We start from the raw sequence: 14,222 nt of genomic DNA on the forward strand, positions 1-14,222 counted from the left end.
AAAACATCCAACTAACCCCATGATCCCAGCTCGAAGGCTCATTTCCTTCCTGTGAACTAGTATATTTTTAGTACATCTCAGCACTTACCAACACAGCTGCAAGATGGGAAATCATACTGGGTTTTGGCAGGTGTGTCCAATAAATTTTTTACAGGAGTATCCAATAACTTGGAAGGTGAGTCTAAAAAATTATTGAGAACAGTTCCAGCTGTTCTTTTGGTCGGGGTTTTCTCAGCAGACAAGTTTGCTTGTTGATCTAAGATTGGGGTCTGAGTGTCAAAATCTGCAGCACTGGTATTTCTTGACAGGATGGTAATAGGGCCTGCTGTTTCAACCTTCACATGTTTAGGTGATTTGATAGTAAAAGTCTTGTGATCAAACAGTGATTTGACCTGTATCTGTTTCAGCTGCTGTTCCATTGTCTCAATGATGCTCTTTTGTTGCATGCTCTCGCAGCCAAAGTGCTGATTCTCTTGTTTAATTGTTTTTTTCCACATTTTGTTTTCCAGCTGTCCAGCTAATGGACGCATGCAGACATTAGACTTTGTGCCAGCCTCAGTTTTTATAGGCTTGCGCGCTGCACTGGGACCAATCTCGGTTTTGGGTTGCTGGTATGCTTGTTGCTCCTGTTTTTGCAAGAGATGCCACCTTAGAGCAGCGTGCTTTTGAAAATCCTTAGGGGTTTGGGACTGCACATGACAGCCTCTCTGGTCTTGGGAGTGTGGGGCAGTTTGCTGGCTGAGTGGTAAGTACCGCTGAGGAATCTGCGTGACTTGTTGGCTCGGGACATCTTGGTTGAGACCACCACTGTAGCATTGTGTTTGCTGGAGTGGTGGTAGCTGTATAACTGAAGCTTGTTGTGTCTGTTGCTCTTGTTCTTGAAAACAGTGATTCACATCTTGCTTTGCGGTCAAGTTATTTGAAAAATACTGCACATGTTGCAAGTCCTGCATTTTGTTGGCTCCAAAGTGTTTGATATTTGTGGCGTTTTCTTTCTTCTCAGAAATCAAGTGCATGTTGTTTGGGCAGGGATGCTGAAGACTAGCATTTGCTTTCTGAGCATAAAGGGGAGCTTTGTTGTTCATGCTCTGTACCTGCTCTAGGCCTAGCTGAGGGCTGTGCAGCGGGAATGCAGCTGATTTCATGTACTTATTCCCAGTTTGAAAGCATTCATCTGCTTTAAGCTGATTGAAGGATGCCCTGTCTAGTGGCTGCTCAGCATTACTTCGGGAGTGGGAAACAGTTTGGGGCAGGCCTTTATTTTTCATTTGCAGAGCCTGTTGCTGGTTTGGGGTTAGCTGCGGACTGCATGGCAGTTGCACCTGCTGGGCCTGTTTTTGAAGCATCTGCTGCAATATGTGTGAATGCAAGAATTGCTCATTTTCTCCCGGTTGGGGATTCAAGTGCTGCTGTTTCAACAGGGCCCCTAAAGGCTGTTCAGCTTGTTGTTCTGGACTTTGCTGGAAACGGAGCTGCTGCGGAGGGTGTTGCTGCACTTGGGACTTGAGTAGGGAATCCATCTTGGTGAGCTGTGGCTGCGGTGAGTGTTTCTGGAACGGCAGCTGCTGGTCAGCTTTGGGATGCGGCTGCAGCTGGGAGGTCTCACTTTTGTACAGCAGAGGAGTTTGTTCCTGTTGCATTATATTCTGGCTCTGGGGCTGTCCTGAGGGCCCCTTTAATGCATCAGGACTTCCAGCATACTGTTTTGTATAGGTTGCTTTTGTTGTGTTTGCCTGGAATTGAAGAACTGACCGCAATAATGCCTCGCTGGGCTTTTGGGGAGGCTCTCCCTGGCGGAACTGGGTAGAAACCAGTTCTATCCAGGCTGGTTTTGAGTAATGTTGAGCCTGTTGCACAGGCTCTTTCACTTGGTCCTTTGCTTTGTTGAGAGGAATCTCAGGTTCTCCCTGTCCTGGGAAATGCTGGTAGTGTTGCTGCAACTCATCCTCACTTCCACGCGCTTGCAGGTTTTGGAGGGGAGGCTCTGACGCCGGCGTCATTTCTGGGTGCTGCTGAATTGAGGCGGCCACAGCAGCTTGCGGGTTGCTTTCACTGACATCTTGTGAGGTTTGTGCCTGCTGTGGAAGTCTCTGATGAGGGTGCAGTTGCTTTTGGCTGAGGCTGGGACTTTCTGACATTGGTCCCTGCTGTTGCCCTTCATCCTTTATCTCCCCAGGAAGAGTTTCATCACATCTGTTGTCATAGGAATGGTGTCCTTCTCGCACCATGACAGACTGTGCACTGTTCATTTCCGGAGCAGGAGGAGCGGAGGAATCTTTGTGAAACATTGAGTTCTGTTTAAAGAAAGCACCATTTTTTTCTGCTTGCTCAGAAAACCTTTCCAGAGAGGCACTCTGAGCCTGCAGGTTACTGCTGGAACTTAGAGAGAGGTCTTGGTTGGGAACCTGCCCTACGCTTCCACGAACAGTACTGTTTCCTATGGGTAACTGGTGTGGATCATAGCCTGGAATCTGTTGTTGTAGCTGTAGTTCTGGTTTCTGAAGTGAACAGCTACCTGGCAATACAGGTGGTTTACTGGAGTCTTCTGTGTTGTAGACCTCAGTAACCACTACAGCTGGCACTTGAGGCAGCTCAGAGTTTGAGGTCTGTGGGGAAGTGATCTGCCCTGAGGTATGGGATGAATGTGTTGTCTCACAGGACAACTCATTAGTAGCCTGACTGGTAATGGCATTGATATGAGATGTGTTCTTCTGCATTGCTATGGAAACATGTTCTGGATAATACTGAGACAGTGTTTTCTCCAGGAGTTCACCATGCATGCTTTCCATGGAAGAGGCAGAAACTGTAGCACCATTAGGCATTGGCACTGCCTTGTTCTTAAGTAGTAAGACAATGTCCCTGTTGTGGCAATGAACGTTTTCCCGCTCCTGCTCATCCTGAATCAGGAGGTCATGAGGGTTTTCTGAACCACCACTGTTGTGTCTTGTAGACTGTATGAAATCTGAAGCTTCATTTTCTTGTCCTGTAAAACTTTTCGGTTTCTTCTCACTGTAACAATTGGAAACGCTTGGTTTTTCATTATTATCCTCTGGCTCAGCTTTTTCTCCATTTACTTCTTTGTCTTGTTTCACTTTCTTGTTCTCATGAAGTCCATACAGAGAGGGTTCACTAAAAGTGCGTTTTATCCCACCATTTTGCATATATTTGGAATATACTTTCTTTTCTTGTAAAAGGTCAGGGCTAACGCGGTTGTTTGGACTTCCCTTCAGGTGGGGCACTCCATAGTTGCTTTTAACGAATAGCCGCTTGTGGTCTCCATTTACTTCAACTTCAGGCCTCTCTGTTGCTGGACTTCCATTCTGTAGCTTCACCACAGAAGGCTCTGCCTGGCACCCATGAGAAGATTGCGATATTAGGAATGGACTCAATCTATTGCCGTCAACATGGTTGGTTCTGTCCTGTTCCATCTGGCCTGCTCCGGGGCCATCCACAAGGCTACCCTCTGAACGTATCTGAAAGAGAAAAGGAACAGGAGAGAATGTAAGTCAATTTTAGTTTCCACTGATGAACAGCTAATTATCAACAATTCCTGCAGCATTCAAACACCCCGTTACTTTGACCAGCTTCCACACACAACATGAGCTCAGAGGCACACCTGAGGGGTGTTTCACTGTCTCCCTTTTTCTTGAAAAGTTTGTTCTTCAAGATCAAAGGAGAATGAAAATACAGAGTGGCTCCTTACTCCTATTTACGCACAAGCAGATATTTCACCAAAAAATCTCTCCTAATGGTGCAAAAAGTATTCTCTGCTTTTGAATTATTTGCTTAAGACTCCTCTGTCATCACATTTTGTCCTTGGTAAGGCAAAAGTCATGCCAAAACCATAGTTCCCAGACTTGGTGCTAATCCCATTATTTGATTAAGTGTGCCAAACCTCTTTCGTGTGACTTGAAGGATTATTGCCACCAAGCTTGCCAGTTAGAGAGGAAAACCTCCTTTCTTCTGTCTTCAGCTGTCTGACAAGGCCTTTTAAAATGGGCATTCCTAAAGACCACGCAAGTGGCACAACACGTGTGAGACTGCCACGCTTGACTGCTGTCCATAGGAACTCTTACAGTTCATCAACATCTTGGTAGTGTTGACAGAAACAAATCGAGAGATTCCTGAAAGGTTTGATGAAAGTGGTATTTTTTCAGGTATTAACTTCCTTTCAAATTTACATATAGACATCAAGCATGGCTTAAACTATGCAGTTAGGTTTTGAACTGAGCCCCACAGCTGTGGAGCTAGGACTCCTTCCTTCTTTGTTTGGATGGAAAACCCATTTTCTCACACAGTTTTTATATTTTATTTATAAAATAAAGTTTTTCACTGGATAACAGTACTGACAATGTGCAGTGAACAAATTCCATATCATGACAAGCTAATCCTGTTCACATGGATCTTCCCAGGTTTCACAATCCCAGTGAACTTTGATAAAGCCCTTGTTTGACTGCTTGTAATTTATTTGTTGTTGGCTATATGGTTCTCAACCAGTCACAAATGACAGAAGACGGGCTGACAGAGTCTTACAGATGTGAGATTGCATAGAGAAAATTTGGACTCATGCATGTCTTTGTCCTAAAGCTTTTATTTTTAGTTTGCATAAAGGGGAACCTGAAGGACTCTCCATTACCAGGTCATCCCTGGTTTGACTGAAAAGTCAGAAGAAGCACTACATGTGTCTGGTATTGCCGCTACATCGGAAGAAAAACTATACTGAAAAGTTCCTCCTATCATATTGCTCTGCTTATGTATTTATCCTACACTATTTTTTTTTATTTTTTTTAATGCTAAGCAACATCTAATTTATAGTTTTCAGTTCAGTATTGCCTTACTTAGTTGAGTAATATGATTCTAAAATTTTTTTTTAAGTAATATTAATTCATGAGATTCATTACATCCAGCAGAATCCCCTCTGCCTGCAGCTCTGATTTCAGTATCAGGACAATTCAAACATACTTTTTGACTGGCAAGCACCTATATGATGACTTCTGTGCACTTCCTCCTTATACCAAACTTGGTTTTACATTTACTTCTGACCTCCTGAAGTTTTTTTCTTCTTTCTGTACTCAATCTATGTTTTGTATGACAGAAGTAAGCAAGTTCTCTCTGTGAGTAACAGTACTTTAAAAAAGTGTTTTTGAAGGGAAAGCTAAGAATAGGGAGATGGAAAAGAATGTTTGCCCCCTCTCACTTACTTTCTTGACAAGGTAAGGTATGCTTCTTCCATTCTAGATCTATTTCAGTATATTTCCCAAGCTAGCTTTAAAGTACCACAAGACACGAGACTTTGCAGCTTTCTAAGGGAGACGATATTCCATGCTTAACAGAAAGCACCATGAAAAGTATTCCTCCGATGTGTCGTTCTAGGCCAGGCAACAGAATGATGCTCCCAGAGCATCTCAAAAATAAAATGTCAGCCTAATTTGTAAGCCATTCTTTTCCTTCACACCTTTCATACCTGGAAATTGCCGCTGAACCTCACCTCAGACATGATTGTGTGGGCTGCTGTATTTCACAAGTATGAAATGAAATAAAAGGCACCATAATAATTAACACTGTGCTGTCAAGCTGTTTCTAAAATATTTATTTCTTTTTAAAAAGTTTTAGTCTGTGTGACTGAGCTGTGAGAAACTTCCTCTGGGCCTGAAAGTCTGCCTCGCTGCTTGTGTTCTGGTGTACCCTGTGGGTTGCAACTAAATTCCTTCTTAGAGTTCCCAGACAATCTTTCTTCTCAACTCCTTACTGATAGGTAAAAATATCTTTTTATTTAGAAGTGGGGGCTGCCTGACTTCTTTAAACTTAGCTTGTAAATCTCTCAAAGGAGCACATCTGTGCTTCAAAACAGAGCCTTAGGTGCACGTTGATCTCAAAAAAGATGAGGTTACGTTCTCTGTGTGGCATGGACTATTATTCACAGTATTCTCAAAGACTTCATGGTATGAGTCAATCAGTTCCCCCAAATCCTGATCACCCTCAGTGTAAAAGACACTGGTTTAGACATTGTAAAGGACACGGGAATCATTTGGTTCTTTGAAATACAAAGTTAATTCATCGATTAAAAGTGCCAGATTTGCATTCTTTGAAATCCATCTAGGATTGTACGACTGTGTTATACTTCTTACTCTCTCTGTCTACACTCAATTATTCACAATCCTCAAGTCACACCTGAGTCAAATCTTGCTCAAGGAGCTACAATTCACAGCAATTATTTGTAATTTAAAACTGGCAAAAGACAAATGGCAGCAATACCTTTATTACTGGCTTTAACTGAGACACCATAAAGATATTCTTGATGCTACTAGTAAGTAGACCTGGTTGTGCCTTACAAGGTCTCTGTGCTCTTTGTAATTGTTGTGGGATGAACTGTCTGCCTCTCAAAGTAAATCTGCTTTTCCCTAAGCATAGCAGTTAGCCTTTTTCCTCTTTCCTATAACTGTATTTTATCCAGACCATTTAGAAGCTCCACATATTTTTCTTCAGCTATAATTCATTAGAAATTCAAGTCACATCAGCAGCATCTGTGAAACAATTACTGCATCTAGGATTGACTCTGCAGTCTAATCCATCATAATTATGACTGGCCTCTTTGAAGATGCCACGATGCATGACTTAAATATAGCACATTACTGTGCAAATGGATCACCATCTCATCCCACCAGTATGCATTCAAGTCAGAATTCAGTCCACCACCATCTGACTTTTTCAGATGCAATCAATGTATGTACATTTATTTCTTACCACCTACGGGGCACAAACTGGAAACTAGGTACTGAAGGAGAGTATCAGATGTTTGGGGGGTTTTTTATGGGCAAATTTGGTGTAGTCCTGGCACCTCTATCAATACAGGAATACCAAAAGACTGTGGAAGGCGCTGTTAAGGGCACAACAAAGATTTCTGTGGCAACAAAAGTACTCTTAGTTATGTCATTTTCTTCCATGGAAAATCTTTACTTTTTTACAGTTCTAGAGGTTCATCCCTTATTTTAGATAGCACCCATATCTGGGGAGTTTGTGATTGCAAAGTGACAAATACACCTACTGCAAGGTAGTACAATCTTCTGCAAAGCTGGGCAAGATTCCCAGTAGAAAAAGTAGGGCAGGGGGGATGCTGTGGCTCATGGCTCTGAAGGACCAAAAGGTGGGATGTCAGGTGGGTTGTTTCCCCTTCTGGGGTTAGCTGGGATAGAAATATATCTCCTCAGAGGTTTTTCTCCCCAGCAGAAATATACCTTCTCAGATCATGACCTCAGCTGACTTGTGCTTCAATGATTATTAGGAGGAGACTCAAGAAAGCCGAAGTCGGACACCCGTGAGCTTGTTGATGGCTTGCTGGGTTGTTCTTGGAGCAGTGCCACAGCCTCCATCCTCCTGGCACCCTTCTGCCACCGCCAGATGACACAGGTCTAAATTGCTCCCAGACAAGAAACCCCTGTATCAGTTTCTAGGGAGGAGGTGAATCTGATCTGCCAAACTCCAGTTTCTAAGTTGTATTTCTGCTTACATTCCCCTGCTCCTATCACTTGGGTACAATAGCTGGCTTCACTTCTGGCTTCACTTGCTATGTGTTATTACATGCTGCTGTGCATTGCTTCTCTCCTCTGAAGTTCATGCTGCTGGCAAAGAGGTCTAAATCCTGAACTTCCAAAAAGTGAAAAAGGTCCTAAGCGAAGGGTTTTCTTTTCCCTATTTCAAGAATGAATGAAAAAGCATGAGTAGCATTATTCTGAAGTAAGGACGCTCCTGCATGGCATTATCAGAAAGCTCAATTTCTGTACTAAAACCTTAAATCTTCTGTACTTGCATACATGCAAAATTGTTTCTGATTAACTCTGTGTCAAAGTTTTCTCTTTTTAAACTTTTGAACAAGATGTGTAAGCAGTTAAAATGATGCTCAACACCATGATTTATAGCCATGTAGTTATCATGGGATGTAATTTTTCTCTGGCCTAAGTAAGTAGCAGTCGCTTCAGCTGTACCTTAGGTCAACACATGTAAGCAAGCTGCAAATGTCACTAGAGGAGAAAAGATGTGCAGTCAACTCAGATAGCTAGTGGGCAATGTAACACATCAAAGCCCCTTATTAGTGAGACATTTCCATTATTGCTGGTATAAAATGTTGCACATATGAAAACTGTGGCATAGTTTAAGGATTTCCTGTATGTTTGCACTTAAGGTGCACTGTGTTTATACGCTGAGAAACAAAGCAAACTTCCATGTGGAAACTAATGGGAGAGGCAAGACCCTGAGTATGCCTGCCCAGACTCTGGGTGGTTTGCCATTCACAGAACAGCTTCTTCCCAAGCCAGGGTTGCTGGTAGTTTGTAAAAAATACAATACCATCAGAAACCAAACCCCACGTGGGCCTGTTGTTTAAATACAGGTTTAACATGCTTTTCTTGAAGCCAAGGCACCCACGGGAGAGAATTTTAACCCTTTTGTCCAAAGCAGATTTGAAAGAGAGATTGCATTAACATCCAAGATGGATTGAGGCTCTGAATCCCACAGCACGCCCTAAGGATTTGCTCTGCTCCCTACCAGCATCACTGCTGCCTCGCTGCAAGCGTGGTGGCTGAGGAAAAGAGCAAAACTTCAAGGCAGATGTAAAGGAGGCCCCAGAAGGACAAGGACACTCTGTTGTTAGCTGGGCTCTGTGGCTTACAATGGGGTCCTTTTGCACTGCATTCAGCTGTCTCTTTGTTTGGATAGTATACTTACTCAGTGCATTAGCAATGCTTTGGAAAGAACTCACGTAAGGATGCTGTGCCTTCTATGTCCCTTGAAGTTTTTAAGTTAGGGCTGTATTTCTTTCTAAAATACACATTTTGCTTTCTGATTGTGGCTATAAATAGCAGTTAAGGGGTTAATCTAGAAACTACTGGATAAGATTTTGTGACTGTGTTCTACAGGAGGTCATATTACATGAATATAATTGTCTTTTCTGGCATTTAGATCTACGAATAATCTGTGTCAAATAGAAAAGAAAATGTGGGATGGCTAAAATTTGTTACCTAATTTATAGCTATTCTATCCTTAATTTACAGGGAAAATGGTGACTAGCAAATATAGATATAAGCTGACATAAGGGAATGAAGAGCATGGGATTTGTGAAATACGACGATTAATAATTCATTAAATCTTATCCAAGCCAGAAGCCTCATAATTCATGCATTTTTAAATCAACTAGTGCTAAACCCCCCTCAATTTATTTTCTTGCATTTCAGTGATGCAGTAACCTGATTGCAAAAAACACTTGAATCAGAGTAATTTTTTACCTTAATGCAGAGGACAAGAGAGTAAAGCTACACTGGCCTGCACAGTGATTGCCCATTGCTATATTATATAACTATCAACAAGACTGGATACTGCATAGTATTTACCCAGACATTAAAAAATTGCACTATTTTAACAATTGCATAACATCAAGGGGAGCAAAAATTAAATGCCTCTACAATATGGAAAAAAAAATTACTTGAGGGAAATGAATTCAGGAATATAAAATGTGAGTAAATAGGAATTATAATGTTGCATCACACAGCTCTCCAGTTCCTGTTTTTTTGTTATTTATGCCCTATACAAACTTTGCACCTAATCGTACCATGTAGCACTTCTAACAGAACAACACACCTCTTCTAGTCACTTGTAAAGCCACTGTAGTATGACTAGGTTAGAGATGTTTCCCAAAACCTCAAAATTCAGAATCAGGTTGGATTTAAGAGGCAAAAGGACCTTCCTAATGTGATAACCAGAACATTCAAGAGGAGGTTGGCACCTATGCTTGTCCTTGCCAGTTGTAAGCTCATTTCTGTGGTTTGGATGTAGGGCATGGTGGATCCAGGTGCCATCGCACAGAGCCGTATTATTTCCCAAGTTAGCCTGTTTGACATTATCTAGGGTGTTGGTATGCTGACATATAAGACCAGTATTGCTCAATTTATTGAGCACCACCTTGATTATTACACATCTTTCACAAATACAGGGAAGCTGAACTACAACACCCTTTCACCTTTGCTGGTTTTGGGAGCGAGATGCTCCTATGCTTGGATATAATGAGAAATTTCTGTTGTGTGCCTGTGAAGTCTGACCAGCAAAATTGTTTCAAATTGTGACCCACACCAGACGTCATTTGGGTAATTCACCAGTTTTTTGTTCACGCCTGTGGATTCAACACAGGGAAACATGTTGAGGTAGGAAAATAGAACCAAGTCTCTTTTTTTCTTCATCCTAGCCAATTATCATGCTAGGTTAGGTGTGTTGAGCAAAGGCTGGCAAGGTAGGGTGGCCAGTGTTATCAGGTGCACAGCTGGTGCTCAGACCTGGTTTTCATTTCTGAAGAAACACGAGGGATAATTTTCTTCTTGGTACTTCAGTCACCCCACATGTCAAACAGTAATGATGCTACTGGCCTCTGATTAAAATCAGCTATCCGAGAGCAATAGCTAACTGCTCGTGCTGTTCTGTAGTGCAGCGTGCCTGTGTGTGAGCACGCCAGAATAAGCAAGTGTTGGTGGCTGAACCGTTCTTCAAGACACACTTGATGTTATCAACCCGCCATTTAGGGAAGGTTACCAAGATGTCAGTGTCATCATTATCTTCCAGTTTCTGTGATCTTTGTCCATCTGGCTTCAGACCTGGATATAGCACGGATTTCTTGGATTGATGACTTCCTGACACTAGTCAAAGGTTGGTTATCCATGATGATTTCATCACAGCTGCCAGCAGAGTTAAGTAATTTGCTATTAAGTAGTATATCCTCCCTGAGAACTAGAAGCAGTGGAAGAGATTCTCTTGGCTCTCTTCACTCCTACTATAAAGAAGAAAGGGAGGACCCAAAGGAAAAACTACTGGCAAGCTAAAGATTTCAGGGTTTCATCATGCTGGGGCAGTAACATTAGAAAACAGGAATAGAAATGGTCCTGTTTAGCATGTGGGTGGAAGAACTGATAGAAGAGAGTAAAACATTGTGGGCTGCAGCATCCTCAGAAAGCCTATTCACACAGCTCTGTTTTCCATTATCCTTTGAACTTCAAATAGGAAATCCTGTTGGTCTCCCAGTTCTGATGAAAACAGAATTTTCAATGAAATGCAGTTTTGTTGAATTTCTTCTCCAAAAGTTGAAGGTGAAGGTCATACCAAGAGGAGAGTGGGGAGAATGCAGAGACCAGGGCTGATGACTCTAATCAACTGTTGTTCCCACATGTCCAGATGATAAAGCATGGCCTGAAGTGTCAGCCCCTTCACTGGTCTCACTGTGGTAGCCTTTACACCCCTCTACACATCCCTCCTCAGTTTTATTCGTGCCTCTGCCACACCTAGGCTGGGATGCTGTAGTGAACTCAATAGTCGGTTACTATACTTGGCCATTGAGAAATGAGAGGCAGCACAGAGACAGCTCCCTTGCAATGCAGCATGTACTGTGTGCACCAGCACGCCCAAGGGGCAGGTGCTGGAGATCCCTGCTGGAGGTGGTGAGCCACAAGATACCCCTGTGTCCCTAAGTGAGACGCTGTGTGCCACTGCAGTTCCTGTATGGTTTCCTAAGTCCTTCTGGGGATTTGCTTCCTGAGCCAAAACAAGGGTACTTGCTTTGGAAAGATCTCGAGCTGTTTTAATTGTGGCATGATTTGATTTAAAAATGTGGTTTTGTGCCCACTTGTGATTTTTTTTTCTTCCTTCCAATTTGTGCCTTGCACGACTTACAAACCAGACCAATCGCTCATAAACACATGAGAAAATAGGTTCACCAGGGGCCTGGGGAGATGAGTGCCCTGTTCCTCGGCTCCAGGGCAGCACCAGCCAGACCTGTACCAGTCTGCTCCAACCTGTTTTCAAAGGTCTCTGATGATCAAATTTGCATAATAACCCACAGTCACCTGCAGTGCTTCATTAATCTTACTTATTAGAAAGCTTCTACCACTTAAAACATAAACCTACACCGTCTCTTCCCATTGACCACAGACTCATGGAACAGTTTTTTCTTCTGTGCTGTAGCTTCTTTCTCCCCATGTAACTGAAGACTGTTATTAATGCTCTCCTCTTAGACAGAATAAACGACCTGGATCATGACATCTGATCTCCTCCCTGGGTGGATCTATATCCATAACATTTGTTCCCTGACCAGATGCACGGAGGTCACAAAGCAAATGCAACAGCCTGTTCTTTGGAGGCCTTATGCACATGCCATATTCTCCTGGATTTTCCCTGAGTTCAGACGGTTGATATACAAGCAGCTATAATATGTGCCTATGTATTTGAAATACCTGTGTGAATTAACTTGGCTTTCCCCTTAGTATCTAAAATCAGTTTTATTCCCTCAGTGTGAGAGGGACTGTATAAATCACACTGAAAACAACAGAACAAGCTTGTTACTTCTAGCAGAGCTTTATAAAGGAGGCTGTTTCCTTAAAACCTGAATTTAGTATGTTTAAGTCTGTGAGCTACTGGCACAAACACCTCTTCTGACTTCCACTGTTGCTGAGGCACCACAGAAGATAAGAATCTAATGCATTTTTAGAGGTCTATTAGAAGATGCTCCCTGGAGCTATGGTTGCCATTCAGCTTCTTTCTGCATTTGTGTGTGGTCTTCAGGAGCAGTTTTCATGTGGGTTACTGCAATCTACATGCAACAATGGCATGGATTATCCTGCTGAAATCTACATCTGAGAAAATAGTTACAATTGCCTCTCCAGATGTAAAAGAGATGAAAGACAAGGTGTTTTTGATGACCAGAGCCAGCTGACAACCTAAAAGCAATTGAGATCTAACCTTGATAAAAGCACAGCTCTGGGAGAGAAATAAAACGTGGGAGCTGGCACTGCCTTGCCATGGTTCTGAGCACACAAGAGAGCTTGGCACGGGTACTGTTGCCATCCCCTGCAGTTTTAGGTTGGAGATGAAGATGTGGGACTACATTTTCATTTTGAATACTCAACATACAAGCTAGGAAAGAACTTGGACATTGACTAATCTTAGATAAAATGGCCCAGGGCCCACACAAATTGTAAGTCAAGAGATACCCACTTCACATCATGCCAACATTTATCAAGGAGTTACAGCCTAGCTTCTTAAGGTTTGCTTGAAAAAACAGATTTTCTGTAGTTACCATCTTGGCTACGGTCATTTCCCCCCCTTTCTAATTTTAGCTTTTTGTTAGTCGGCAAGAGAGTTTTTAGTTTTTTTCTTTACAAGACCACTATTAACCCTGTTCTGAGGATCAAGCGATGGGCTCCAGTTCATGCTTCCACACAACTGAGGCCATTTCTAAGTTCCTTCTTATCTCATTACATCCTCGCTTATATTGAAAGCGGTTTTTATTTATAGCCATTTAAGACTTCTTAATGTTTAAGCATAAATGGGTAGTATAGGGGAATTTTATGTATTTTGTGGCAAGAAACATTTAGTTAGAGAGCTACTAGAGAAAAAAAGTTTATTACAGGGAGACAGGCATTTGCCTTTCTGTGTAATCTCCCTTTGGTGTTTCAGGGAAACTAGAAATCAGTAAAAAGTCTATAGATTTTGTGAACAGGATGTTTGTTTAAAAACACAGCTCTAACATGAAGGTTTCTCCCTTTAACCAAATTACAAGACTGGATAAAAACTTGGGATCGCTGTGCTGAGAAAGGGTTGGGATCCCAGAATGAGCTGGCATTCCTGCTTTCCTTTAATTTCCAATAATTCAAAGCACATTCTTTCTCCTGTTTAAATTTTCCTCTTCATGGCGAGATGCAACATGAAGAGACAGAAAATTCACTGCCGCCAAGCTAAAAGGGAGGGGGGTGTGGAAACTGGCAGATTGTGTTTTAACTCTTGCTAAGACTTTCAGACTCCTGCAGCTGACGCTTGGAAGAGTGGTATTTGAGCAGTCCTGAAGGGAACTGCAACACTCCTCTCTCTGTCCTTCCTTTTCAAATATTTTCAAAGCTTTGAAAACAGTTGGTTGTTCTTCGTTCTGGCAACTCGCCATTTGCTGCCGGCTCACATCAGTTCATAGTCTTCCGAGGTATCCAGTGGCCTGTGTGGATTTGAGAGAGTTTGAAGCTCTAATGAAAGACCTTTGATATTTTGGGGTATTTCAGAGACATACAGAAATGGGTGAGTTAAAGGAGCTGTTGTCAGTTCCCGCAAAGCCCACTTCATATTCTCAGTCACAAGATACCATTTCACTAATTGATAATTGTCTGTCCGTAACACAGTCATGCCTAGTGCACAAAGAAGCAGTG

General features: G+C 42.3%; 1 protein-coding gene across 1 annotated transcript in view; it reads right to left on the reverse strand.

The window, feature by feature from the left end:
- Nucleotides 1-14,222, reverse strand: part of TET2 (tet methylcytosine dioxygenase 2) — a 74,249-nt gene that overhangs the window by 20,838 nt on the left and 39,189 nt on the right. Inside the window, exon 2 of the mRNA XM_055794571.1 lies at nt 89-3,473. Coding sequence (XP_055650546.1) covers nt 89-3,473 — 3,385 coding nt within the window. The remainder of the gene's footprint in view (nt 1-88; nt 3,474-14,222) is intronic.

The sequence above is a fragment of the Falco peregrinus genome, chromosome 2, assembly GCF_023634155.1.
Source record: "Falco peregrinus isolate bFalPer1 chromosome 2, bFalPer1.pri, whole genome shotgun sequence".
Taxonomy (NCBI): domain Eukaryota; kingdom Metazoa; phylum Chordata; class Aves; order Falconiformes; family Falconidae; genus Falco; species Falco peregrinus.